Genomic DNA, 27,500 nt, shown 5'->3' on the forward strand with positions numbered 1-27,500 from the left:
GTAGCTCTGGATGAGCTGCAGAGATCCACCGCTCAGGTGGGAGAATCTGCCATAAGAACAGCCATCAGTTGAGCAGCTATATACTACTTTGTGTTGGCCTATCAAATAAGTTTTCAATTATGACATGCCAGAATGTAGAACAAGTTCATGCAATACAAATTCACTTATCTGCAAAGCTCAGTAGTTGTACAACCTTAAAGGGTCATTCAATGAAAAAAAAAATAAAATCCTTTCTGTTTTGGCTCTTGGCCAGCACATCTGGTAAGTGGTTATTAAGATAGATTAAATCTAAATATATGCTAAAATCAGTTCTCTTTTGAAGTGTTTTAATTACAGCTCAGAGTGCTGGAGGGGGAAAAAAACCCCAGCGAGCTTGGAGAACCAGCTGAGAGTTTTGGGAACATCTTTACTAGGGAATCAATTTTGGTCCTTGTGAGAAGCAGACTAAATATTTGTTAAGCAATGTTCTTATGCTGTCGACCAATTAAGTTTCACTGGGAATTTTACAGGATTGTATTTGAGCCTAATAATATCCAAATAGACTGTGTAATTTTAACAGAATCTACGGGATTTTGCTAAAAATCCTCTTAAGACGTGGACATTATCGAGAATTGCTGGATAATGGCGCACACCCACCTACATTTCATGCCCAGGAGCAAGTGATTATAAGCAGATTAAAAAGCTGCAGGCCCCACCAAACACCCGGACCCTCTCTGGGGAGCTGTGTGTGTGTGGGCGTTTACAGACTAACAATCAAGATGGCGGTAGAGGAGGCAGCAGTAAATGCCCTTTATTAAAAATAATCACATGCAAAGTATTCACACTCATCCTGGGTTGAATTTGGCATGTGGTTAGTACCAAAACACGCCCGCCCTCGGAAAGGGAGATGGTGCCTGGCAGCTGCTCTGCTCACCTTCAGTCTGCGTCACTCATCTTTTTAATGATGCCCTGCTGATACCGCTCCCCACACACACACTAACCCAACCAGTGGCTACAGACTTCGTCCCATGCAGGACATCATAGAGGTTGGTTGTGTTGTGCCACCTGCCTCCTCCATGCGTGCCAATTACAGCGCAGACATCTGCAGGTGACGCGGGGAACAAAAGCGCGGGCTGATGTGACTCGCAAACTAACAACCCCGCTGATCGACGATTGTTAAGTTGTCCCTCGTGGCAGCTGTTCGGCACAAAGAGACGCGGCCGAGTCTGGGCTTAAACACGTTCACACCTGAGCTCCCAGCTGCAGCAGAGATGAACAGATATGTTTTTCGGAGACGAGAGAAAATGGCACGTGCCGGTGCTCTGGAGCTCGCGTCTCATTTTGAATCGTAAATCCAGTGATTATCCAAAAGCAACATAAATCTAACGGCATCTCTGATGCTGCTGCTGTTATCTCTTCGGTATACGTCACCCTGTGCAAGTACGAAATGGAATAAAAAAATTTATGTTTAAAAAAAAAAAAAAATTACAAAAACATATGCCTCTTGTTTTTCAGTATTTCATCTTAAAAATGTATCACAAATCTTCCATTCATGACCAGCTGAAGCACTTTCTTTCAGATAGTCAACTAAGCAGGTCTTTGTATAGCTCTGCTTTACATATCCTTGCCAAAACTGTATTTTGTATACACTTTCTTGACAGAATATAAACTGTGCATTTTATTTTTATTTTTCTAATAGTGATTTCTGTTCCAGAAAATAGGAACCACAGAAAAGTAATTTCAAGGAAAGGAAGAAAAGTTTGTGAAGCTTTTACAAACAATCCAGAGTCAGTAATGAGACTGCAGAAAACATCAGTGAACATGATGCTAATATTACACCTGCGAGCAAAACAGAAAAACAGTCGGAGCTAAATTTAACCTGATAGAGAGAGACTGGAGGCTTCAAACCTGCATGACAAGGTAAATCAGACAATCCTTTGCTTCTCCAAATATTTGCAGCTACGCTTAAATCTATTTCTGTTCTGAGTCAGCAAGAACAGAGAGGGCATCAAAATGAAGCTGGATTTCAAGCTGAAAGTCTGAGTCTTTGGTTGCTCAACACCATCCCGTGACATCTTCATAACGCGGAGGAAACATCGCTACGTTTTGTTTGTCACCGGTGTCAAAGAAAAGCTCAGTGCAGAAATACTTTATGACTTCAGAGACGTGGCCTAGTATGACGCGACTGACATATTTTTTTCATGTTCCTTTTCCCGCATTTAAAAACCTCCTCAGTCACACCTAATCCAAATTCATTACTCCTTCCTGTCCTCGAAAAAAAGGAAAAGCTTTGCATTACAAATCAGTTCAAAACACAATCTCTTTCACTGCTTTAGTCCCGTTCCACGGGACTAAAGCAGTTCATTGTCCTAAATCTTGCGTATGGCTACAGAGGGTTAACATTCCAGGTAGATGGCTTCCTTGAATTCCCAATTTGACTTCAAAGGCCGTCTTGAAGGTAACCATAGTTACAGTCGGATCTGTGCAGTTGTTTTGACGCGTGTGCTCTGATAACCTGCTGTCAGGTCTGATTTGATGCCCAGCAAGCTATGTTGGACTACAACAGAGGATGTGGAAGAACAGTCAAAGAGACTTGCAAGCTTGTAGGACCTACAAAAAAAAAATGCTGGAGATTACGGACCCCAACTGGGAGCCTGTGAGGAGACTACAACAAAAGGTATAAAAGGGGAAAAACGTTTTCTTTTTCTTGTCGTAAGCATTAGAACAGCAGGGAACCTAAACTTATTATCCAAACAGGAACAAAAATAAATAAATAATATAAAAAGAGAGCTCTCATGGCTTTTGGTCTAATAAAAAAAAAAAAAAAAAATAGAATACATTTAAGCTACCGTATTTTCCTGACTATTGAGCGCACCTCACTCTAATCCCCTCCTACAAATTACAAAAAAACAAAAAACAAAAAACACAAAACAAAACAAAACAAAAAAAAACCTGGAAACGTACATATTAAGCCTTAATAAATCAGCTATTAAGGACGCAGTCCTCCATCTCCAACGCTGAACCATGGATTCGTTCACGCCAGGTAGCGGCTACCGATCTGTACTGTCAGATCGATAACCTTCAAATTAAAAGCTGCATCATATGAACTTCTTCGTGTTGTTTCCATGATGAGGGGGAACGAGTTTGAAAACATTTCTCCGTCGTGCCTGCTGCTAGCATGTGCTTGTTGTAAATGAAAATTAGCGCTTTCTTCTTTGATTTCCAATTTTGACTTCCAATGATTCACTTTCTGCTAAAGCGCCCCCTGGTGGTTGACGAAAAATCCACAGAAAAACCGCACCGGGCTGTAAGCCGCATGGTTCAAAACGTGGGGAAAAAGTAGCGGCTGAAAAATACGGTATTAAAGGGCAGACATATCACAATACCTAATAAACACTTTCACATTTTAGAAAATATGGAAAGTAGAGTTTGTCTTTTTCGTTTGTCATTGGAAGCTGCTCTTGTAAGATCAGAGAAATGAGACAGGTGGCAAAAACAGGAACAAATTTGTACATGCTTCACGAGAACTCAAGAGCAGAACCCATCGGACGTTCACTTTGGTCAGTAGGGTGCACTGATCGAAATTTTCTGCCCAATCTTTAAAAAGTGTCAGAAATAGCTTCTTAATAGCTTAAAATGTACATAAACATTTTAAGCTCGATATATAGAGAAATTTTATAACTGCTGAATGTAACATGGTTAGTTGATTGTGCTATAAAATGGCACTATGTGAGATATAACGCACAGAAAGTCGATTTTACATAATAACCCCCTATAAAAACAACAGATTTTGACCAAAGTTCTTGGCGGATAACATACAGAAATAGCTGCACTTAAATAAAACATATCCTTTACACAAATAAGAAGCAAACCTGAAGAATTATGTTAGCTACATTATTTGGAGAGATTGAAATGCCTGTAATATGCAAAAGGCATGAAACCTCTACTCCTTTTACATTTTCTGTTTTTATGAATATCTGGGTACAAGGGGGAAAAAACAATAAGGGGGAAAAAAAGCTTGTATGAAAGATTCAGGTCAGAACTGTTAAAACATTTTTAAGGTACAAAGGGCCCTAAAATAATAAGAACCCACTGGGACCTCAGCAATCCTTACCTTGCTGATGTGAAACTCGAGGCGCCTCATGTACCTCTCAATGCTTTTGATTTGCTGCAGGAAGACACAGAAAGCCAGCTTCACTACAACAACAATGCGGCAGCGCATGGCATTTTGATGCAAAAACGTCTCTGTGTTTTTCAACGCAACCTCCATTGGCTTACCTTGTCGAGATCATACAGCACTCCCTGGAGAATAACAACACAGAAAGTTAGGAAAAGTAATAAAATATAAATGTTTATGTTGCTTAAACCTAATATTTGCATGCGCAGTGTTAAACCACATTGACGTGTTCTCATGCATCTCACCAGGCGAGAGTTCCTCTTCATGTCTTTCATCAGAGATGTGAGTTTATCCAGCTCCGTCTGATGAACTTCAAGATATTCACTGAGCAGCAGGTAAAGAAAACGTTTGATAAAAATCTTCACGGATCACTCAAAGGAAATAGCAAATCTCTTAAACTTAAACATTTATGAGATCAGTCTAAACTCGCTCCCAGGTGGGAATGTTAACGACGATGACTGGATGAACACGAGAGTGTGAGTTACTCACTCCAAGCCTTGTTTGAGAGCCGTGTAGACCTCCTCCAGTCGTTTGGGCTGCGGCTCCCTGGAGCTGCTGCTGCCTTTTTGGCCAGATAGGTGGGGCTTCTTGGGCTTCGACTGAGGCTTCTTCGGCACCGCGGAGTTCCCAATGAACGAGTTACAGCTGCAGACGCAGAAAGACGGATGAGGATTTTATATTCCACCGGGTCAATGACTTTGACAAACTCCAAACCAGAACTGGTGTGAATAGTGTCGAGAAAAGGCATTCGGATTAGACACTTGCATATTTCTTACCATTTACTGAGGATAACCTGAGTAAATACAACAAAAACAGTTTACAAATGATGGTTTCACTTAGTCAGAGAAATGATCCAAACATGGCTTTACCTACGTGAAAAAAAAAAAAAAAAACAACAGCAAACTTTAATGCTGGTTGTGCCACCCTTGGCGTCAACAGTTGTCATGTAGCGTTTGTGGTGGCTGGCCGCGAGTCTTTTACATCTCTATAAAAGGTAATTGGTCCACTTTTCTTGGAAGAATTGTTTTAATCCAGCCACACTGGAGGGTTTAAAGCATGAACAGTCTATTTATAGTCGTGCCACAGCGTCTCAATCCAGTTCAAACTCTGCAGGGCCCCTTTCGGTGCACTTCAGAGAAAGACATGCAGGTATGGCCTTGGATCATGGCCGCCACAAGCTGATGGCTGGACAGTCTTCATGGTAGAGGTGTCAGAGTTCAAAACTTTTTGTCTCATCAGTCCAGTCATCAGTAAGATGTTGTTTTGTCTCATGTGAATTGGGTCTTTACGTGGAGATTTGATTATCTCTTATTAGTCAGTACTGGTTTTCACCTCGAAACTCTCCCAACAAGCATTTTTTGCAGAGTCTCTTTCCTTCTTTTTGAATTTGAACTCTGACCTTAACCTTTAGAGATGCCTGTCCTGCTTTAGATATTGTTCTCGGTTCCTTTTGACCTCCTGGATGTTGTGGTGGGGCATTATTTGATCCAGTTTGGCAGGTGGGACCCATAAGGAGAAGGTTCCTCATTTCCTTTCCATACTGATGAAAACTTTGTTTCTCATCTTTTCTTGTATTTTATTTTATTTTTTTTTAATGGATTTTAATATGCCTGGGAGTGGCTGTGGAAATTAAACTAATTTTTACCAAACATTTGAAAAGTTATCATAAGTTAATGATTTAAAGAGGTTGACAGTTAGTTTTCGTCATATATCAAGGGGTTTTTTTAATCAATAAATGATATAATCATTCCAAACATATTCTGTATTACATTTGATGATCTCCATCTGGTACTAAAATCTGTTTGGTAATCTGAAACTTTTTCCTTTTTGCAGAAAAAGAATACGTAACACTGCGACTCTCTTGTTAAACACGTTAACAAATCACATCTTCACCTAAGGAGCCCGGACCACCTCCCAGGAAGCGTGTGCGAAATGGCACGTATGTGTGCCTATCTGGGAAGTCATGCGGACACGGCCTCTCTGAGCCCCCGCTACTTTTAACTGACCTCAGAAAGGCCGCCGTTTATCTTGCTCCAGAGCAAAGTTACAAAACGGAGCCAATAAAGCTCAGAGCAATCTGTGAGACTCGACTGTTCATCCGTCTCCTCCCCGGCGGCGGCTCACAAAGAAACCAACAACTGATTCAAAAAGAAGAAGAAGACAACACTTCTGGTACAGCTAAGCACAAGTCGGGTGTTGAAGGAAATGAAAAAAATAGTCATTTAAATTATATCATTACAATTACCGGGATACTTGTGAATTTATTTAAGGAATTAGATATTTATATTTTTTTAAAAAGTACAATAAGAGCATTTAGACCCATTCTATTTGTACATAAAATCTCCTGACATTTAAAGTAGTTTATGGTGACATCCAATAAGGTTTCCATGGCCCACAGCATTACAAATCTCCTGCCACACTAAACAGCAGGCATTTCTCCACGCATCTTCTGTATCTTCATCTGCTGTAATAAAATTGACCCACTTGCAGCTCAGCCTTGTTCCCACTTGAGCAACGCCCATTGTTCAATGCAACGTGATAATCAAGTATTTCAAATTAAAGAAAGTTCCACATCCTTCCATCTTTTGTGTCATTTTGTTTTTTTAGCAAATCTTGTGATTTAATCCATCGCGCCGGTTTTAAAAGTAGCCAATTCAGGTTCATTTAAAATAATAATAATAACAAAACAGTCAAACAATTCTGTTATTTAATAAAGTGGAAACGTCAATCCACAGTTTTGTTTGATGTTTTTTATTAGTTAGTTCCAAAAGTTCATATAACAAAAAAAAAACACTGCAGACTGAACTCAATCTCCTTTTACCCCAAATTATTTTTGCGTTAATAAGGAGCGCGTGTTTAGAGACCAAAGAGCTGCCACACTTTTTTTTTTGTTCTCCCAACAATTCTTTTTACGTCACTCTCATTTTTGCCCCATTCGTGGTTTTTAAAAGCATCTCAGATTTAGCAAGCTGCATTCTTTCCTTCGACCAAACGATCGTCTTAGGGACACGAAAGCAACCGATTCCAGAGCCGGACGAGTTGAAACGTGCGAGTGGAAGTTCACATGGCGCTGCCACAAATGTAGGGCAACACTGAATCAAACTGCTGTTTAGCCTTGGGGTCAGATGAGCTGCAGTGCAAAAATGCTTCTTGACGGAGACACGCTCAGGAGCACGCATATGCACACATGCCACAATTTCTATGCCAACTAATACATTTGATTTTGCGCCCCTGCACAAAAAGTGCAACGTCTGTAGGATGCAAGCATGCATGAATGCCTGCAAAGCGTGATCACGTATCACGCATGAGAAGTCCGTTAGCAGCAACAGAGCCACTCGTACAGACTGTGACGCGCTGCAGCGGCATCAGAGGCCGTATCTCTGCAGCCTTCCACGTCCCTCGTTATCAGAGTGTAACTCGTCTGTCGCTGCAAGTCGCCCACACACTTGAGTCATTCCAACAAATACCATACCATTCACTGTCTGATCAGAGAGAAAAGAGAGCAGGGGCATTTCTAAATGGGTTCTCTCAGCAGGACCAGGACAGCTGAAGACAAGTAAGCACCGAAAAAGAAGATTGTTAAAGAGAAATCCGGGATGGAAGTGTGAATGTGCTTTATCTCTAGAAGGAGGAGTCAAAAACATCATCCTTAAAAGCCTATTGATGTGATAACTGTAGCAACCCTGTGGGTCGCTTGAATGTTTTGCAAAGATGTCAGGAACGAACAAAAATGAGACTTTTCCAGTCTCATATTTGGAAGGAAGGATGTACAAATACAACTTTAATGCAACTGGATAGGGGGCGTAAAATTTTTTTAAATACCCCTTTTTTTTTTTTTTTTTTTTAAGTCCTTCACTGTAATTATCCGACCTTTTAAACTTTTCCAGAACAAATAAAAAGCTCCGGGACATTTTGAGCCTAATTTCAGGAAACTTAAATAGTTTCCTGTAAAACTGTAGTTAATATATCATCACCTTCCTAAAATAATGACAATGTCATTTTTTTTCCCCGAAAGTAAATTTTGCCAAAAAACAACAACAAAAAAAAAAAACCAAAGTCACAACCTATTTTTTTTTCCAGAAAATGATTTAAGAAAAAGAATCACTTTGTGGAAATATTTTTAAACCATTATTTTAGGAAGGTGACAACATGAGAGCAGTTTAGTTTGAGAGACATATTCTGAAATAAGCATCATTTTTAGAGAAGCATCTTCCTGAGGTGTGGTTTTCTTCCTTTTTTTTAATTATCTCATCTCGTTAGCTCTGTTTACAGGAAATGTTTTAGGATGAACATGTGACCATTGATTAAACTTCCAGCTTCAGGCTGAAGAGAAGCATCAGTGAAAGTCTGTCGTGTTTGTTTTTCCACCATGATCCACGCTGTCCAGACAGTCGGTGATCCGTCAGGGTCAGTGCTGCAAAACTCTAAAAGCCTTTAACACACAAAACTGACTGCAGCAAAAGCCCCTCTTAACGTCTCCGAACATCTGTTTCCAAGCTACAAAAAATAAAAACAGCATATTAACTTGGCCTTAATGTCCACTTCTGTGAAGTAGCAGCTTGAATTGTCTTTGCATTTAAATCAGGATCACAAACGCAAAGTAATAATATTTCCCCATTTGAGAAGCATTAATGACAGAAGCAGCTCTGCGACTTCTCAACGCAGCGATCATTCAGAAGTGATGTCAGCGCAGCGAAATGACTGTTTTATACAGATTACTGACACTTCTCGTCTTCTCCCACTGTGGCAGCCGTCTCCCTTGGCAGGTTTGATGCTATTCTTGAGCGCTATTCTTCTCCTCTAATGAGCCTTGGTGATGCACGTAGACACAGAATTGCAAACAGACTTGTGCCCTTAGATTTACCCCCTTTTTGCATCTGCACACGTTACAAGGCTTAAGAAACACGCAGCCAGCTGAAAATACCATGAGTGGGAGCAGTACGTCAGGTTTGGCTGGGATAAACCAGTAATTAGTAGTCCAGGAAGTACATCCTTGAAAAACAGCACTTTAAGTTGTTTGTAAGACAGTTAGAATTATTGATATTAGTAGTAAAGCCAGGAGGAGTTTTCCTCGCAATACACACAATATTTAAAAAATGCAGCATGCAGGAAAACCTTGCGACTCCAAAAATCATTTTAAACATTCACTTATAGCATTTCTTGTTCTAATCTTTTTAATTAACAATTAATAAAATCTTACACTTTGGTAAAGTAGCAATAATCATCATCAGTCGTGCTAAAAAATAAGGTTTTCTCTGCTGTCCATGATTATCTTGGCTATATTTATGTTTGCATGCATATTTAAAACAGCTAAAGTTGACCAAACACGTAATTACCTTTTAAACATAATGGGCAAAAATAACATCAACAAAATTTTAGACGGCAACCTCCAGAGTAACGTAGAACTACACAGCATATGTATTTTTCTATTAGTTTTAACGTGTTCAAAACTGCAATCAGAAATGACTTGGTGACAATATTTCTATCTTAAGGTTAAAATAGTTTAATTGTCATATATTTAAAATCTGAATGCATTATCATTCCCTGTTCTATCTAATATAGAGTTTAGTAAAGAAGAGGCTAATGCTCAAAGGCAGATTAAAATAATAAGAACCTATTTAAATTAGGTTTGTGTCCAAAAAGGAATTTTTTTTGAGAAAAAAAAAAAAAAAGAAATACAATTAAATGGATGTAAATCTAACACTGCAAATGTATCTAAACTAGCTAACCCCTGACATACATGCATATTAGTTTATTTCAATTTTTTATTTTTTATTTTAAATGCTCATATGGTGGGTTTTCGTGGGTGTTTACTTACCGAGAGCGCCGCTCCTGCAACGTGCTGAATCCAGCGAACGACTGGCTCCGTATGATCCCATTGGGCCCTCCAGGGGAGTGGGTGCCGGCCGCCATGATCTCCGGGACGCGCGAAGACACTCCTGCGGCAGACAAAGACACGGAGTTTAAAAAGAAATCCAGACTTTTCCAGAATCAACTTTACTGTCAAGTATGAAATGCCAACTTTGAATTTTATGGCGATATTTGTAGGCTGACAGGCTTCAAAAACCAAAAAAACTTGTAAGGATGGAAGGATACAAGGGATGGAGAGAGGAAAGGAAGGACACAGGGCAGGAAGCAGGACGCAAAGAAAGAAGGACAAGTCTGGCTGGAAATGCAAACATTTCTCCTCCCTTCTTATTTGATTCCATACTTTCCCCGACCTGGAAAATAGTGAAACGGTATTCTGTGCTTTTCCATATTTGTCCAGACTAAGGAGGAATCCTGAAGATAACCAGAGTGAAGTGAGCATTGTGCAGCGCAGCACCGGATTAGGCGCCGTCGGTGACGCTCTCCATGTGGACGAGCAGCATTCAGCGCCTGTCCCAACACGCCTCGGCCTTCTTTAGATCTCCGTCACCACGTTGATGCAAACAAACGTCAGCTGTTACTGTTGCGCCTCAGGCAGGTTTCACAGCCTAAAACCTCCAGTTGCTTTTCATCAGCTGTGCAGGTAGTTTATATCTGAGCTAAAAGACAATGTGCAGCTCACCAGACTGACATTTGTTCACAAAGTATTTCTAAAGACATTTTTTCCTTTGGTTTGACAGTCCAATCATCTCTGCAAAAAGATTATCTAATCAGTACCTTTTTGGAGTTGAAGCACCTTTTATCACTGTGTCTATATTTACCAGCAGCAGATTTCAATTCTTTTCCTTTCTTTTTCCGTAAGGGAGAAGAAAGCAGCGTGACTGACGTGGGCTCTCGGAGAGCGAGCTGAAAATAGACGGCGAAGCATCCAAATATAGCCGTCAGATAATGATGTGGCAAAGATCAGGTGCCCAGAGAGACTATGGGTCTGCTGAGACAACCAGATCACAGCTTCAGCTGGAGAGAAATGACTTTTAACGTCTAAACTGTTGTGCAGGTGGATGTTGTAAAATCCAGATGAAGTCCAGAATGGGAGCAGGTCAACTTCTCTGGTTTGCTATGGGCACAAAAACAACTCCAAGAAACAGAAACAATGACGACTGCAGAGCCTTTCAAGAGTGTTCACACCCCTCAAGTATTTTTAATGTTGTGTTATTTCACACCACTATCTTGTCCTGAAACTTTCAGATGCATCCCTGCTCCAACGAGCCGAGACAAAATGCAGCCATGTTCCTATGCATGTTTGCATCTCTAATTGCACAGCAATTTTGTTGTAACATAATGAAATCTAAACATATTCTGTGCATACTTTTCCTAGAAGCTGACATTTTACAGTCTTTATTTAAAACTTAAACATCAGCAGAGCCATAAGAGCAGCTTCAGATGGTTCTTCTGCTTCTGAGGAAGTAAAGCAAGACCAAAGCTGTCACATGTTTGAAACCGTGCCCTAAGATAGCCTGGTTCAATGACAGCAATATTTCAGTTCAAACGTAACGACAAGGCGCTTTGCTTTGGAAAGAGGAAGCACATGACTACCAGACCGTGGCGAGATAATCTGCAAAACGATCATTATAACTGTGCTACGAGGGGGTTTATTTAAGTTCATGACGTAAATTAGAGCAGTTCGAATGTTTAGATTTATTGAGACTGAAAAAAAACCCCACTTAAATCTTCAGAGAGAAAACTAAGCAAGTCACAAAGTGAGAGTAAATCTAACCACCAAATAATACGTAATGATTCCAGTGTCGATGGGGTGAGAGCTGCAAACATTTTGCGTGAGTCATTTCAGTCCAGAGCTGGGAGATAAGAGTCGCAGAGAGAGAGAGAGAGCAAGAGAAAGAGAGAAATTCATCAAATCTGATTAGACCCTGCAACCATACCAAAGAATCCCGAGTCAGCTCTTTGTCCTGACACAGACTACATAAATCATCCCAGAGTTTCCAGTTAAACAACTTTGCAAACATGGAGGCACAGGAAAAATACTGGATTTTTTTTTTTCAGGCTGGTTGTATCACCCCAGCCTGAAAAAACAAACCCTGCTTTCTCCTGCTTCTCTTTATGTCCCAGACAAGACAGACAAGAGCCATGTGGGGGGCAGGGTGAGGCCTGCGTTATCATGCAAATGCAAGCAAACACACACACACACACACACACACACACACACACACACTACTGGTACACCATCCTATTGGCACTATAACTGATTGAGCCGTCCACCTGATATCGTCACATTGAGTCTGAGCGCCAGACAGAGTGAAACACAAAGACTGGACACCAAAGAAACACGAGCCGATTTGAAGTTGTAGGACAAAAAGCTAACAATGGCTAATAATAGCAGCAGGATCTCCTGAAACACAGAGGACCTCAGCGGCCGTGACGCTTCAGTTCAACCGTCGTGAACCAAGGACTGTAGGAAGAGTTTTACCCAATAGTGGATTTTATTCAGTTTGGCAGACAAATAATTTGATATTTTTAGTCGCAAGGTTCGGGATAAACCATTATCATCGGTACCGTTGTGCAAAATTTAATATCAATCACATCTTGTTTTGCTAGGGATTAATTAAAAACTACACTTTGCACATCAATATCATATTCAAAGGACTTTTAGAAAAGTATCTGCCCCCTTTCAGATTTTCTGCTTTTGCAATTTCATTCAAATGATTTCAATTAATGAGGAAACCAATGACAAAAAGTAACATCTCTTGTGTAGAAATCTTGACCTCTTCTTCTTCGTAGAAATTCAGTCTCAGTGAATGAGGCGACTATTTAAGACATGGTGGATTTAAAACCAGACCGCTCCAAAACCTCGATTCTTTTGCCCTTTTAAGGCATTAAAAGCTGGACTTGCTGTTCTGATTTGGACCATTGTCCTACAGGAAACCCATATTTTCTTGAGTTCAATGGTCACAAACATTCTTCAGGACTTTTTGCTTGATTGTATAATTCAAGGTTCCATCAAGGGTCCAAAAGCTGAAACAATAAGACGACCCAAGACACTTAACACTACCACAATGTTTCTACGTCAGTGAGATGTTCTTTTTTTTTTTTTTAAGTCAGATAATACTTGTCAAAAGTTCCACTTTAGTGTCTGCAGTCCACAAAATATTCAACCAAAAGTCTTGGTGAATATCGTGGTTTATTTACAAATGTTTTTCAACTTTGATCTCTCTAATGGACGCCATTTTTGATTCTTGTTAAAACATAAACACCGACCTTAACTCGGGTCCACAGTGCTTTAGATGTTGTGCTACGAGCTCTGGGTAATTTGGTAGGCTGGTCAGGAAGATTCACTCCTGTTCCAGGTTTTTAAGCTGAACCCAAAGCTGACTTACCAAAAGTTAGCCATTATTTTTTTTCACATAAGGCCAGGTTAGCTTGGATAGCGTTTTTTTTTTTTTTTTTTTTTTTTTTTATGAACTGACACGTTCAAGTGTGATGAAAAAGCAAAAACTGCAGACATCTGTAAAGAGGGCAAATACTTTTCCACAAACTGTTTAACCCCTAATATTGCAATAACACCAGGCCCAAACCACCATTTGGGCCCATTTCAGTGTTTTTCTGCGCCCTGCGTTTATTTCCCTGACTTTCTGACTCAGTATAGTCTAAAATAAGAGCAGCGAGTGGGAAATGATAGCTCATCTTGTTACCTAATGCTCTCTGGCTAACAGCAGAACATGATGGACACTCTTCAGAACACTCTCCTTGTTTCCTTTCCATTTCCTGTGTTTATAGGAAGCAAAAGAAGGAAAGGTGGTATTTTATAAATACTGATGTTCCCAAATGGTACGCGCGATGTGTTTGAGTTTCTTATTTTTTGGGGAGGATATATATACATATATATGTATAAAAAAAGCAATGCTTCCTCACACACCTTACACTTGAGGAAGATTTGTTTTTTTTCCCACAGGAAAAACCTGCGTCTAAGTGTAAGGTGGAGGCTTTGTTTGGCCTACGTGCATTTCCAGGAACTCGCCCACTTTATAAAAAGATAATCATCTTTCCCCTCAGAAGCAGGGATAACATCTGTTCTTTAAATATGCTCACCATGTCTGTGGTTTAAGCACAATTCCCACATCTATAAAAGCAAAGGAAGTTTATACAAGTGGCAAACAAGCAGACAAAACAAATGTTTGCATCTCGGGACCAGGGAGAAATGTTTGGTATCAAGAGGCTGCAAATAAGGAACTGGTGGATTTAGTTTGTGACCAATTATACACTTTTGATCTTTTAATATTCATAATTCCCTTGTTATTATTAGTTTATTGGCAGAATATTAAAAAATTAGAGTCAGAAAACTTTTATTCAGCTCTCCTGACCGACTCCTTCACTTGATAAATCACGTGACTATACACCAAATCACCTACAAGCTTCTAAAGTTACACTTTCAAACTGTGACCAAAGGAAACGCCACATTTCTAATCAATGTTTCAGGATGAATAAAGATTTTTTGTCACTCATTACCTCATTTTGAGTCAGTAAAAACCCTTACACTTTGTTTTCATCTTTAAAAGCCAGATGGACCGTATTGGGGTTTATCAACAATGCTAAATGCAGCCGCCTTTCAACATATACATTTGCTTTTCAGGCTTTTTAAGGCTTTCTTTCTATATCTAAGCATTAAACTGATCAGTATGCTGAGGTCCATTTGGTGGGGGTCACCATATGACAAATACGTAATTAGTAAATGGGAAGAGGCGGCGCAGAGCAGGGAATCTGTTGCAGGACCAATAAGTAGTAATGTATTAGTCTTACCCTTGACCGTTACTTAGCTGTGTCAGTACTTGCGGACGCTGAGCTCAGAGGGTGACGAACATGCAGGATAAGTATATTAGAGTCAATAAAGGGCCTGCGGGTATGAGGAGATGAATGGGAAGCCATTGATCTTTTATAGAGAGTGATCAAAAAGACACCCGAATACGAAAGGAGAGCTCAGGATCAATGTGTCGAAAAAATACTTTCATACCCGTGTTCTTAACAAATCTGTTTAATCGTTAAGCGTTTAGTATATATTTGGATTGAATGCGCTTTACATCTGGATCGGTTTTTCTTGTAAAGTGCCTTCGAATAACACCTATTACTAAGTTATGCTACATAAACGTAATTTATTTGAAGTGTTTTGATTAATTACAGAGTAGCCAGGATCGCCTTCAATCAACAACAAGCAGAGTTTTTAAATTCTGTAGACGGCTTTAAAAACGACACTCCATTCATGTTTTTTAAGAAGCATGGAGGCGACTCAGATATTAGTCCTAAATTCTCCTAGAGACAGTGTGACTCACTTCTTCCTCTTGGACTTTATTAAATTATTCCTCATCTCCTTATTTCCCTCATCACCCTGCTCAGCATCACATTGTGTCATTTCCTGACGGGTGACAGTGAGAGCAATGCAGACTTTCTGCTATTATGCATCACCACAAAAACAACCGCAGACTTCAGGCTCTTCAAATAATTTGTCTGATTATTTGCACCCTAGCATGAACAGCTGTAAAATGCTTTCAGCTTTATGCACCGTTTCTGGCTTAGCAGTTAAATTCAAGCTCGGGGCTTTTTGCTCAAGTCACGTGAGGCTTGTTTAATTCTGTCACCAGAGTCGATGCATGTAGGCAACACTCCTAAAAGATGTTGAGCCACAGAGCAAAAGTTGTTTGTTTTCCAATCCGTTGGAGCGTTCGATATTAAAATCAAACACAACCACAAGTTTCATTGAACGTGTTGAGATTTTAGATGGCAGAGGAGCACAAAGTGGTGGATGCTTGTGAAAAGTTACAAAAATTGCACCATATTTGTATCCACACCCCTTATTTTGATGGCCCAAAATAAAATCCATTAAATGGAGAACATCTGTTTGTATAAATCCAGCTGTTCTATGAAGACCTCAGAGATTTGTTAGCGAACATTACTAACAAAGACCAAATATCACAGCAGAAAGGTCAGGGAGGAAGTTGTGGAGACGTTTAAAGAAAAGTTAAGTTACAAAACAATATCTCAAACTTTGACCATCAGAGGTTCAATCCATCACTGGAAAATAAGAGGAAAAGCTGCAAACTGACCAGAACATGGCCATCCACCTAAACTGACAACCTGGGAAAGGAAATCATTGATCAGAGGAGCAACCAAGATGTGCACAGTAACTCTGGAAGAACTGCAGAGATGCACAGCTCGGGTGGGAGAATCTGCAGATAAAACAAGATGGGTGTGGCAACATCATGCTACGGCGTTGCTTTTCGGCAGCTGCAGCATGGAAGCTGGTCAGAGTTGATGGGATGATAAACACAGAGCAATCCTGGAAGAAGACCTGCAAAAGACCTGAGACTGGGCTGAAAGTTTCCTTCAGAGAGAAACTCTGACATGAAACAAGCTTCCAGTCTTCCGCTTTCAGAGAGATATGAATCTCATGAGTTATAGAAGAAGTTCTGCAAATTTGCAAAATAGGTGGCAGCTCAGTTTCAGTATCATTGTGTATAATCCCTGCATGTAAACAAACCCTGCTGCTCTCCTAAATGATTCCCTCTAATGATCCCATTAATCATTGTACGTTTTCCTCTGCCGCCGAACGTTAGCGCGCTAAACAAACCCTTACATTTGGCTGACAGCCCCCCACCCCTGTTCACCCTCCTCATTCAAACTCAAACAACTGCGCACAGCTCAACTCACAATTATAACTCCTGTAAAAAATTCCCACAGTGTGCATTTCAAAGTGTGAGCTGTTCCAAAACAAAACAAAAACAGCGTCAGCCCACAGTTCATGTTAACAAGAGGAGGCTAATTCTTAACGTCTGTATAAATTAAACTCACCATGGCAACAGCAGACAAAATGGGATGAAGTGAGTTACGTAAGGCATCCCTCATGAGCCAACTCCAGAGAAGTAGGACACACACACACTTGTGTTACAGGGCTGGGGTGTTTTAAGTGCCAAATATTGACTTGTGCAAAAAAAAAAAAAATGTTTTTCAATATTCTAAAGTTTACAGATGCTCAGCTGAATCTCTACAAAGTCACAACAAGCTTATGGTAAATGATTTTCTTTCTTTTTTTTTCCCCCTCAATTTTGTGCACTTGCCATGAAATGATGTGATCGTACAAGTGAGAAAATATTAGAGATTAAAGCAGGGAGTAGATAATTAAAGGTCTTATGCAAAAGAGAAGAGGCCGAGTATGAATATGCAGCAGCAGCAGCAGCACTGGGGGAGATAATCAAGCAGTTTGCAACCGAACAAATCCGAGTGATTGAGGCGATGATACGTATCCAGGTACCACTCAAAATGAGATAATGCATTCCAGCAAAGACGGAAAAGCCGCCAGGGTACGCGCACAAGTGAAGCTGTAACTAATTACATGTTTATGTGAACTGGATCTGAATAGAAGCTGAAACCGTCCACCAGCCCAGAGCCAAAACGTGCAATGCTGCCGCTGCCTCTTTCTGATTTTCATTTCCTCTGATCGGCTTCATGAAATGAAAGGTCTGCGACGCCTGGGAGAGCGCCTTGAGGTCGCTCTCAAAATACCTGCACGCACTTTGAAAAAGTATTTCCAACCTTACAAGTTTGTTTTTCTTTTTTTGTCGCACTTAAAAGTTTCGAATCAAAGTAATTTCGATATCAGGGAAATATAACCAACTACTTACAAAGGTAGTTTTCAAATGATGATTTCCTTTACTGAGGGGAAACAAACTATCCAAAACAACCACCTCAAAATTGACAGAGTTATTACCCCCAAGGCTAATAACAGGTTTTGCTATCCAGGCAATTAATCTTTTAGAATCGCACTGAAGGAGCTTTATCCCACACTTATTTGCAGAATTATCTTTATTTGTCCCATTGGAGGACAGAATCTTAATTAGGTTCACTTATTTAAGTCCAGACTTTGACTAGGCCACTCCAAAACTTCACATTCTGTTGATCCTGCTGTGCTTTGGATCATCGTCCTGCTGCATAACTTAAATGCAATTAACATTTAATTGCACAAGCCGATAACTGAACGGTTTCAGATTTTTTAACCCATTTCCTGTTACCTTTAAGTGATTTCTTGATTCTACACATCAGGCAATAATGAAAACATTGTGTGGATATTGAAACTGAACCAAAGCTTTATGGATAATTCATGACTTAATAAGGAGGGCAGGCATATTTTCGCATACGGCAGAGTTGATAAGGATAGTTTTCCTCCTTTTATAAGGAAAAATCATCACTTGGACACATTTAAATTCTCTGCATTGCCAAGATACAGACTCAAACTCGTTCAGCCACAACAGTCACTCAGCTTTAATCCTCCTTTCATCACATTAACCTTCATACAGTCTTGGAGAGAACATGTTTTGAATTCAGATCGCCTGCAGGTAAAGCACATGACGCTGATAAATCTGCAGAGCATCCAGAAACACAAGCACATTTCTGCTTATGGGGAACCACCAGAGCACAGAGACGAGAGAGGCGCAATGCAAATGGGAATTGACTATCCTACAGGGCAGAAGGCTCATGATATTGATTCTTAATCAAATTTGAGATTTGCTCATTTAGAGCTACTTTTGCAGAGCAAAATGATTTTCAGAACAGAGAGCCTCGCTACGTTCTAGTGCCGGGGTGAAAGCATGCGTCCCTCCCGTGGACAGCGCTTTTATTCATCCTTTCTTGAAAGGTTTCTCATAAATGGCAAAAAGACAGGAAGGAAAATGCTTTAAGACGACAGTGTGGAGGGAAAAATGTGTGAAGCGAAGATGAAACACCTTTAATAATAGAGTTCAGCTTTCACAGCGAGCAAACAGCGAACATGCACCCAACTGAGAGGAAGTCGGACGAGTCTTATTCCAGTTTCTGCAACAAGCCAATGACGTAACAAAGGTATAGGAAGTGCTATTCTATTGCTGTGGGACAACCATCAGCATATTTCTTTAGCAAGGATGTTTCAAACCAGCTGGCCAAAAAACAAAAGAGTAAAAAAATACAAAAGTTACAATAACAAGGTTCATAATGTTGGCCACTAAAAGCTTTAACTTATTATTTTCACTCGTTTGATTTTGCAAAAGAAAAATGTGGCAAAAAGCCCAATAAAATTTCTAATTTTAAGGTTCTAAAAATTTGATTAGTGAATTTCATATTTGCCTAATCCTTCAAAATTAAGTTTTTTCCCCCGCCTTCGAGGAAGTAATATTAATGACTTATGCTCCAATGTCTCAGCTTAGTGCAGCTGTGAGGAAAGCAGAATTGTTTTAGTTCCAAGTCCTTTTTTTCATTAGTTAACGGTAAATTTAATTACAGCGAGAAGAATGTTTTATTTCAGATGACTAAAAAAAGAAACTAAAATAATTAGTCTTTGGTTTTTACAATTACCGACTAGTTTATTTCATACTTTATGAAAAATCACCCGGTTTTGCGAAAAGACTTATACTAACCATTCATAATGCGTCACATTTGTTAAAAGGAAAAAAAAACTCTCAGCCTCCTGGATTAATAGAAATTGTTCAAATCATATTTTTACATGAGAAATGCAAAAATGACTGAACCTCAAATCCACGTCACCACCGGTCAGACTTCAGACCGGTTGTAGATGACAACCCCCAACTTACAACCAGTGATTTTTCTTTCTGGCAAGAACTGTTACTAATGACGGAAATGAATGATGACATCAGAGCTCATAAAACACAGTTTCTAAGTGGACGACAAGACAAAGCTTGACAGATTTTATAACAAAGGACTGATTGATGAATTTGCTTCAGGTAGTAAAGATGGTAATAAAACACACACCTGTCTATACAGGATCTTAACGTTTTAAAATCCTAACGGTAGCCTGTCAAATAGCAGGTTCCTAATTTGGGGTTACACAATATTAACACGACACATAACTGCCGTTCTGCTGCTGGAAACTGTGACGATAAAGACGAGCAGCTCACCTTTTCTAGCGTTTTTTTTCTTTGACAAACATTAAATAATGTGCGTCACAGCTTTAATTCAGCTGTGGGAATTAAAGGCACCTCACAGTCCCTCCAACTGGTCAAATACATAACATTAACCAAATATTCTAGACAATTACGATTCGATACATTGTGGCACACCTTTCGAATACCGAGTCCAAACAAGCATCTGTCTGCCATGTAAAAGTGACAACATGGCAGATTATGAGTCTATGAACTCCAGCCACTGAAATCTGATCTTCCTCTAGCTATCAGTGTGTGAAATGCGTCGCCTTGGTTAAAGAGGTGTTGTAAACCCAACCCAGTGACGGTAACGAGTTCCCACAAAGCTCTGAACATTGATTTGAACGGCATTTACGTCCTTCCTACAATAAACACGTTTTACACCGAGAATTGATTTTGTTCAATAATTCAGCTAAGGAGGAAATTAAACGAGGTGTGTGTTGTTTTAAAAGTGGCGTTGCAGAATCTGAATGACAGGAGTGATGAGATGTAAACGCGTCTGTTTGTGTCTGATTTTAGACCAGAACCTTCTAAAACATGATCGAGTGTAAAGTTTCTACAACAAACTGAAAATCAGGCGTTTTGCTTTGGCTGACTTTTAAACAAGGTGTTGTGATATGAATAGAAAAAGTGATTTTAATGACATAAACTAATGACTCCAGCTTACTTTTTTTCTTTTTTACAGTGAGTATCTTCTTGGACCAGAAATAATCCTAGAATCCTGACCCAGATAGTCCGCTCTGATCGCTGGTTCCTCCCTGGCGATCCTAAACAAGCAGAACTTTATCACGTCAACGCTGAAAACAGGCCGGACCGAATAAAAAACAAGAGGAATCATCTGACTGTCGCTTTACTTAAACACAAACCGGGGAGCCGAATGTGCTGCGGTGGGAATGTCGTAAAAACAATCTTCCCTCTGTGAGCGTCTGCACGTCCGAGGAGAAATCAGCTCCATCACATGAAGTCTGAGATAAAATCAAATTTTCTAAAAATGAAGGGGGCGTGGGGGGAGGGAGGAAAGAGCGTGCTGGCAGCGTCCTGATTTAACCCCGCTTCATCTCCTCATCACCTCTGTCGCATATTCTCACATTCTCCTCTGCAGTCATCGCCTAACAAAAGCCAAATCGTATTCCTCGCCACTCCAGAGACGTTTCCAGCAGTTCAAAGGCCTCTGAAGCTCCTCCTGTCCCCGTCGGGAGCGTAAGAGTGGTCAGACTTCCTCTCTTGTCATCGAGATGTGATTATAGTCACTCGGTTCTAATTATAGGTCATCTGGATCCTCGTGGGGCAGAGAGAGGGAAAAAAAAAAATTAGGGTCGGGATACAGAGTGGCATTTAAATGGACAGATGACCGGATTAAGTCAGGCGTGCCTGGACTGAAGTTACATTCAGGCAGCTGTCGTTGACATTTCAGAGGCAGAGAGCAGCGTGTAATGCCTTTTGAGAACTGTAACCCGTACCATCATCAAGGCCGTCTACCCAATAAGAGATTTCTCTTTAAATCACATTCCTGCTTTAGCAGCAACAGAGGAAGGTTTGGGTTACATGGATAAGTGAATATAATTTTTTTTTCCGTCTAGCACAAATTAAAAGCTGAAACAAATGATGCAATGTCCGGATATCTTTGCAAACAAAAAACTAACTAAGACGGAAGCAGTCGCTTTTGCTTCCCCGCCCCCAAGCCTGCAAAGTATTCACAGATCACAAAAAACTAAATTGTGTATGAAGATGACATTTCAGGCAATTTGTGTTTGTAACATTTTAGAAGTCGACTTATAGTTTGGTCAAGATTTATAAGCAAATGTTGCTTCTGTTTCTTTAAATTATATATATATGTATATAAACTTATCTTTACTTAATATCTAAACAACATGTGATGCTGCAATAACTTTGTTTCATTGTATCTGAACATTAATTTTCCCTTATCTACAGCGATCCCGTTATTAATTTACTGAATTTGTCAGTAAATCGTCCGGTAAGCATGAGAACCAGCTCGCTGAGCCGTTTTGCTCGGTTCGTTTTATGTTTTATGTGACGGATGGAAAAATGACCACCTATGCCGCAGCGCGGGAATGCAGGCGCCACGCAAACAGGCCTGCGCCGGTTGTTTCGGCTTCATTTGTGATTTTTAGAGGTAAAAGATAACATTCTCCTCGCTGACAGCAGCTACTGTGATCGTGGCGGCTTTCACAGCAAACTGAGCATGAAGTGAAAGCCAAAAAAAAAAAAAATCCATAAATGGATGGTTTGAAAATGACGTCGTGCTTCTGATTTTATGTTTTCGTAGCTTTTAAACAACAAAACGAGGCACAGCTACGAAAACCCTACTGATCAATTTGAGCATTTCTGATGTTTCTCGGTCAAACGTACCAACCCGCAAGCTCACGCTCTCCAGTTATATTTATTTCATAGGAGTGATGCACAGCCCAGCAGCAGCATCATCACTCTGGGTGTAATTTCCAAACTGGTCATGGTGGATTAATGTTCTGCTCATTCCTCCTGTAGCCTTGACGAAGCCATTACCATAATCCTAACTGCACAACAACAATTTACAAAGCTTCTGAATGCCGAAAAGAAGAAAATAAATAAAATAAAATCGCGATAAAACTAAAAACCATCTCTCCCTAGCAGAGAAATCCACTGGAGGATACAGCTGCGCCCCTCTGCATCAACTCCAGTTTCACTGTTACATGTTTCAGCTGGAGACCATTAGGCGGCTCGGAGCAAAGACTCAGCAGGGAGAAGAGCCATGAAATATGTCTTGAAGCTCTTCTAATACAGCCACTTATGAAGCACTAGAAATTAAACATTTAACAACTAAAGTACACTTGAGAGTGAGGGGCCTGAGAAGCGTCTGATACCAGCAGAGGAAGCATTTTTCTGTTTTTTTTTATTTTTTTTTTATGTGAAGCTAAATATTAAAAAACTAAAAAAAGAAAAGAACTTACACTGGAGGGAGGAAACTGAGTCAGTGAATAGTGATAAAGATAAAAAATGTAAAAGGTTTTCCATGCTATATCATTACCATCTGTCTCTCCACACATCTGCTCACCCTACGAGACAAACCCACTGTTCAGATGAAAACCGGAGACAAGACGACTGAAACGAATGAAATCTTTGTCAAACGGGACCTACTTTATCTCTCTTCTAATCACGTCATTCCGTTGCCTCAATTTAAAATCCAGATACGTTATATTTTAACTGTTGATCATCTTGCAAAAGTAGCCATGCGGCTTAAACCGTTTCCACATTTTGTCCCTTTTAACAATCACAAACTTCAGTGTATTTCATTTGGATTGTGTGCAATCGAGCAACATAACAGCACCATGAAGTTTTCTAAAGTTTTTACAGATTAAAAATCTGAAAAATATGTTCACTTTACTTTGATACCCCCCAAATAAAACCCAGAAAGACTCCTGATTAGTAATTTAATCTCAGTGGAAATGCAGCTGTTCTGTAAAAGTTTAAGAACAGAAACATTGTGGAGACATTATTAAAAACATTGGATTAGGGAGAAATTTAAAGTGGATTATACCGAGCTGTTAACATCTCAGAGCTGTGAGATCCATAATCTGAACATGGAAAGAGTTTCACACAACTGGACACCGATCAACACGCCCAAACTGACAGGTTAGACAAGGAGATTGTAATCAGCCAAGAGGCCTATAGTAACGTTGGAGGAGCTGCAGAGAACCATAGCTCAGGTGGGAAAATCTGATGACAAAACATTATGATACACTCCACAATTTTGGCCTTTATGGAAGAATGAAATCAAAAGCATTTTTGAAAGAAATATGCTGTAAGACATATAGAGTGAATTACTGCAAATATATTATTCCTGTGAAAAAAACATCCCATGATGTGGGATTATTTTCTTCAGCAAAAGCAGAAAATCTGGTCAAATTTGATGAAAAGGTGCATTAAGTGAAATACAGAGGCAACAAAAACCTTGAAACCGAGGTTCACCTTCCAGCAGGACGTCAACCATTAAAACACATTTTTTTATGCAACATTTTAAGAGTGCAGAAATAAAGACAAGATGCTAGAAAATGTATTTCCAACACCTTCAGAAATATCCTTATTGGTTTCAAAGCTCGTTTAGTAGCGGCGCTCTTATCAGCATCTTTAGATAATGACGATCTTGTTGAGAAACCCAAACTTTAAAGCTACTATAATAACAGCAGGAATGGCCATTCTAACCCCACCCTACTATTACACAATGCCATGAAAACACATCCGTCATCCAGGACGCTTGTGCACTTTATTTTACACGAGCGTCACGATGGCAGGAGGCTGGAGCCGAGAGAGAAAAGTTGACGGCTCATGTCCGACTTATTGCCAGCAACCATGGGGAAAGCCATCCAGACGGCTGCAGCTGGATGTGTCACCAATCTGCCGCCCTGCCACCAAAAACAAAGCAGCAGACATAAAGAGATCATGACACACAGATGGGGACCAACAGCGAATCCTCTATCTGCTGGACTTTGCAGAGACAGAGCACCACATACCAAAACAGATTATGAGCTTATGACCCCGAAACGCTTATGGCAGCCATAACGCAGCCGCCACTCCCTGGGAGTACGTCAAACATCGCAGCTCACTCATGATATCAAGTTCATCTGTGTGGCACAGTCGGAGCTGATGATTAAGGGGAAAGCGTTTTCACATTTGTGCGCAAACAAGGAATGTCGTGCCGATCTGCTCGGAGACAGCGAGAGGCAGGGTGAGGATAGGTTCAAACTCTCCCTTCCATAAATTCTTCGCCTGTATCTATGGAGGAGTTTGGAGACAGGGCGGGGAGGGGAAGGCAGGGAGGAAAACAGATGGGAAGGGAATAGAGAAAGATCCAGGGAGAGGGATGGAGAGTGAGAATTGTGGAGTGGGACAGAAAAGTAAAGCAAGAAAGATGGAAAACCCACGAGAGAAATGAGCAAGTGCTCGTAGCAGTAGATGTCCCTCAGAAACTCTCATTCGCCCGCTAGCACGTTAACTCTACTGTTCATCATTCCTCATAAAGCACTGCTTCTTACTTATTCAACACCCACAAATCCAAGCAAACGGATGGTTTCTGTGTTTATTGTGTATAAGTGCAATGACTTGGATGTGATGTCACTGGAAGCACAAAATGCATACTTTCTTCTTTTTTCTTATTTGCAGCTTAGAGAGCGGGCTCTGCTTAATCAGCACTAGTCCAAAAGGCTGCAGAGCCTCCAAGAAAGTCTCCTTTATCTCCAGCTTTTCAATACAGCTACGGAAACATTCATAAAACAGGAAGTAGCGAAATTGAAAAAAAAAAATGTTACAAAAACAAAACATTGCATAACAGCACAAAAACACAAAACTTAGTCACATAAAGAGGAAGGAATGTGGATATTTTAAGCTTTAATAAACAGAAACATTTTCAGTAATTTAGAGAAGCACACATGGACTGAACTACATTTTCTAACAATCATATAGAATAATATTGACTATTTCATTGTGGGTGGACAAAAAAAAAAAAAAAAAAAACTATCTTGGATCTAACTAAGGATAATGACTGCACAATTTTGTCAGCCAGTTTCGGTAAAATCAGCGTTTTGGTTTCCATTCCCAGACACAACAACCTGTGTGGCCACAATCACCGTTCTCCTTTCCCGTCCTGCCGACCGGCCCCAGAGAATACCGTCACCCACATCCACAAATCATTCCTTCCAGCTTCCTCAGTCTCAATCGTCCGTCCACTCCCAAACTCTACCCTTCCCTCCACATACCGACAACGGTAACAGCCAACAGCCTTCTTGACACCAGAAACTCCCAAACCGAGGGAGAATCACCTCCTACACCCTGTGAGGATGCAGTGATAGCAGGACTGGACCTGTCAGGTCAGGATGATAAGACCCTGCAGTCGCACCAGAGGCCAGATAACCTCTGACTCAAAGCAGAAACTCACCTTATGTGACCTGATGGGACGTTTGTCTCCGTCCGATCTGCATATGATCAACGAGCACAGGAAGTTTTTTTTTTTTTTTTGTGAAATCCTTGTGCAACAATTTGAAAGACTGTTGCTAAAAATAAGTTTGAAAGCACCTTGTCAGACATTAAAAATAACTTTATTCTATGTTTTTAAATAGGCTGTCCCGATTTCCTGTTTATCTTTAGAGTTGTCAGATTCCAAAACGCAAAGTGAGTATTCAGCCTAGTGGCCGTCTATTCAGACCTTTCGCATCCTTGTTGATTTTGCTTTGCAGGGAGATTCTTCACACTCGCCCAAGAAAAGACAGGAATCATCCAGGTAACACAGAGACTCCATGTCTTATGTGTAAAGCTCAAAGATACTCCTTGATATAAGTGTCACGCTATTCTAAAATTTAATTAAAAGTAAAGAAGGATCTAAATTCCTAATGGGCCAAAACCAGCAATTAACTTAATGAGTAATTAAAGACTTCCAAAATAAAGTTTGCAGATAGAACTAAACCAGCGACGGTAAAAGTAACCATGCTGGAAGTTTAACACAAATTTTTTTGCAGATGATCTTCAAAGTAAAAGACTCCATATTTGACCGGTTAGATCGTTGCAAATTTAGGTTCCACATTATAAACAGAACTAATGCCAACATTTCACAATAAAAGCCTAACTTTTTTTTTTTACCATTTTAATTGAGCCAGTGAAATGGAAATATGAGTTGGTTTGGCATTTCAAAATAAAATCCTATGTATTACGTGGAGTTTCCAGAGTACCAGTGAACCAAAGCTTTCAAAATAAAGCTCATTGCCGCTTTCCAAATTAAGAGTCTTGCTTTTTCATGGTTCAGTTGTAACAAAAGGCAAATTTGACATTCCTGCGCACCAAGTGGCACCAACAAAATGTTTATAGTTTAAATCGTTTAAGGCAGGGGTCCCCAAACTATGGCCCGCGGGCCAGATGTGGCCCGCCTCCACATTTGGTCCGGCCCCCTGAACAATATCAGAGAGCATTCAGATTTTTTTTTTCATTTATTGTATTTTCCGGTTTATATGTGGATTTTTCTTCAACCACCAGGGGGCTCTTTAGCAGGAAGTGTGTCCTGTGAACTGTGGGTGTTTTGTTTTGCGTGGCGCATTGCTGCCATCTGTTGGACTTTTAGGGAACTGCTTGACTTTTATGTTATTTAATCAGTACGGTTGTTTGCTAGCAGTAGAGCAGATGAACACACGTGTCTGTTATGAACGCTGCATTCCAGGTTGAATTCTTCGAAGTGATGCCTGTAAGTAGCAACTTATACTTCAAAACGAGCCTTTATGTTAATATATGAGTAATTAATAAGTTAAAGTTACTTTCCCTCAATGGAATATATACTAATTAGTCCCAGTGACCGTTTCACTCATGGTTTTTGCCCATGTGCTTTCTGGGTAAAAATCAATCGAGAAACCCCCCTTTAACAATTTCCGGCCCCCCACCAGAGAAGGGAAAAGTTATGTGGCCCTCACAGGAAAAAGTTTGGGGACCACTGGTTTAAGGTATCCTAAAACCTAATCTCAGTGAAATAT

The 27,500-nt window shown here is 40.1% G+C and overlaps 1 protein-coding gene across 3 annotated transcripts in view; it reads right to left on the bottom strand.

The window, feature by feature from the left end:
- Window positions 1-4,009: 4,009 nt before the first annotated feature.
- The window catches only part of LOC106940858 (protein FAM65B-like), a 43,181-nt gene continuing 19,690 nt past the window's right edge, over window positions 4,010-27,500 (bottom strand). For 2 of the 3 annotated variants that reach the window (XM_015023714.1, XM_015023716.1), the window contains exons 2-6: window positions 9,975-10,095; window positions 4,646-4,801; window positions 4,402-4,480; window positions 4,258-4,281; window positions 4,010-4,147 (exon numbers count right to left, since the gene is read on the bottom strand). In XM_015023714.1, the coding sequence (XP_014879200.1) occupies window positions 4,025-4,147; window positions 4,258-4,281; window positions 4,402-4,480; window positions 4,646-4,801; window positions 9,975-10,095 (503 nt within the window). In that variant the 3' untranslated portion in view covers window positions 4,010-4,024. Of the gene's footprint in view, window positions 4,148-4,257; window positions 4,282-4,401; window positions 4,481-4,645; window positions 4,802-9,974; window positions 10,096-10,377; window positions 10,514-27,500 lie in introns of those variants that run through there. The other variant, XM_015023715.1, reaches the window with a different exon arrangement.

This window comes from Poecilia latipinna, unplaced genomic scaffold (genome assembly GCF_001443285.1).
Source record: "Poecilia latipinna isolate Pla-1442-1.1 unplaced genomic scaffold, P_latipinna-1.0 Scaffold3395, whole genome shotgun sequence".
Classification (NCBI taxonomy): Eukaryota; Metazoa; Chordata; class Actinopteri; order Cyprinodontiformes; family Poeciliidae; genus Poecilia; species Poecilia latipinna.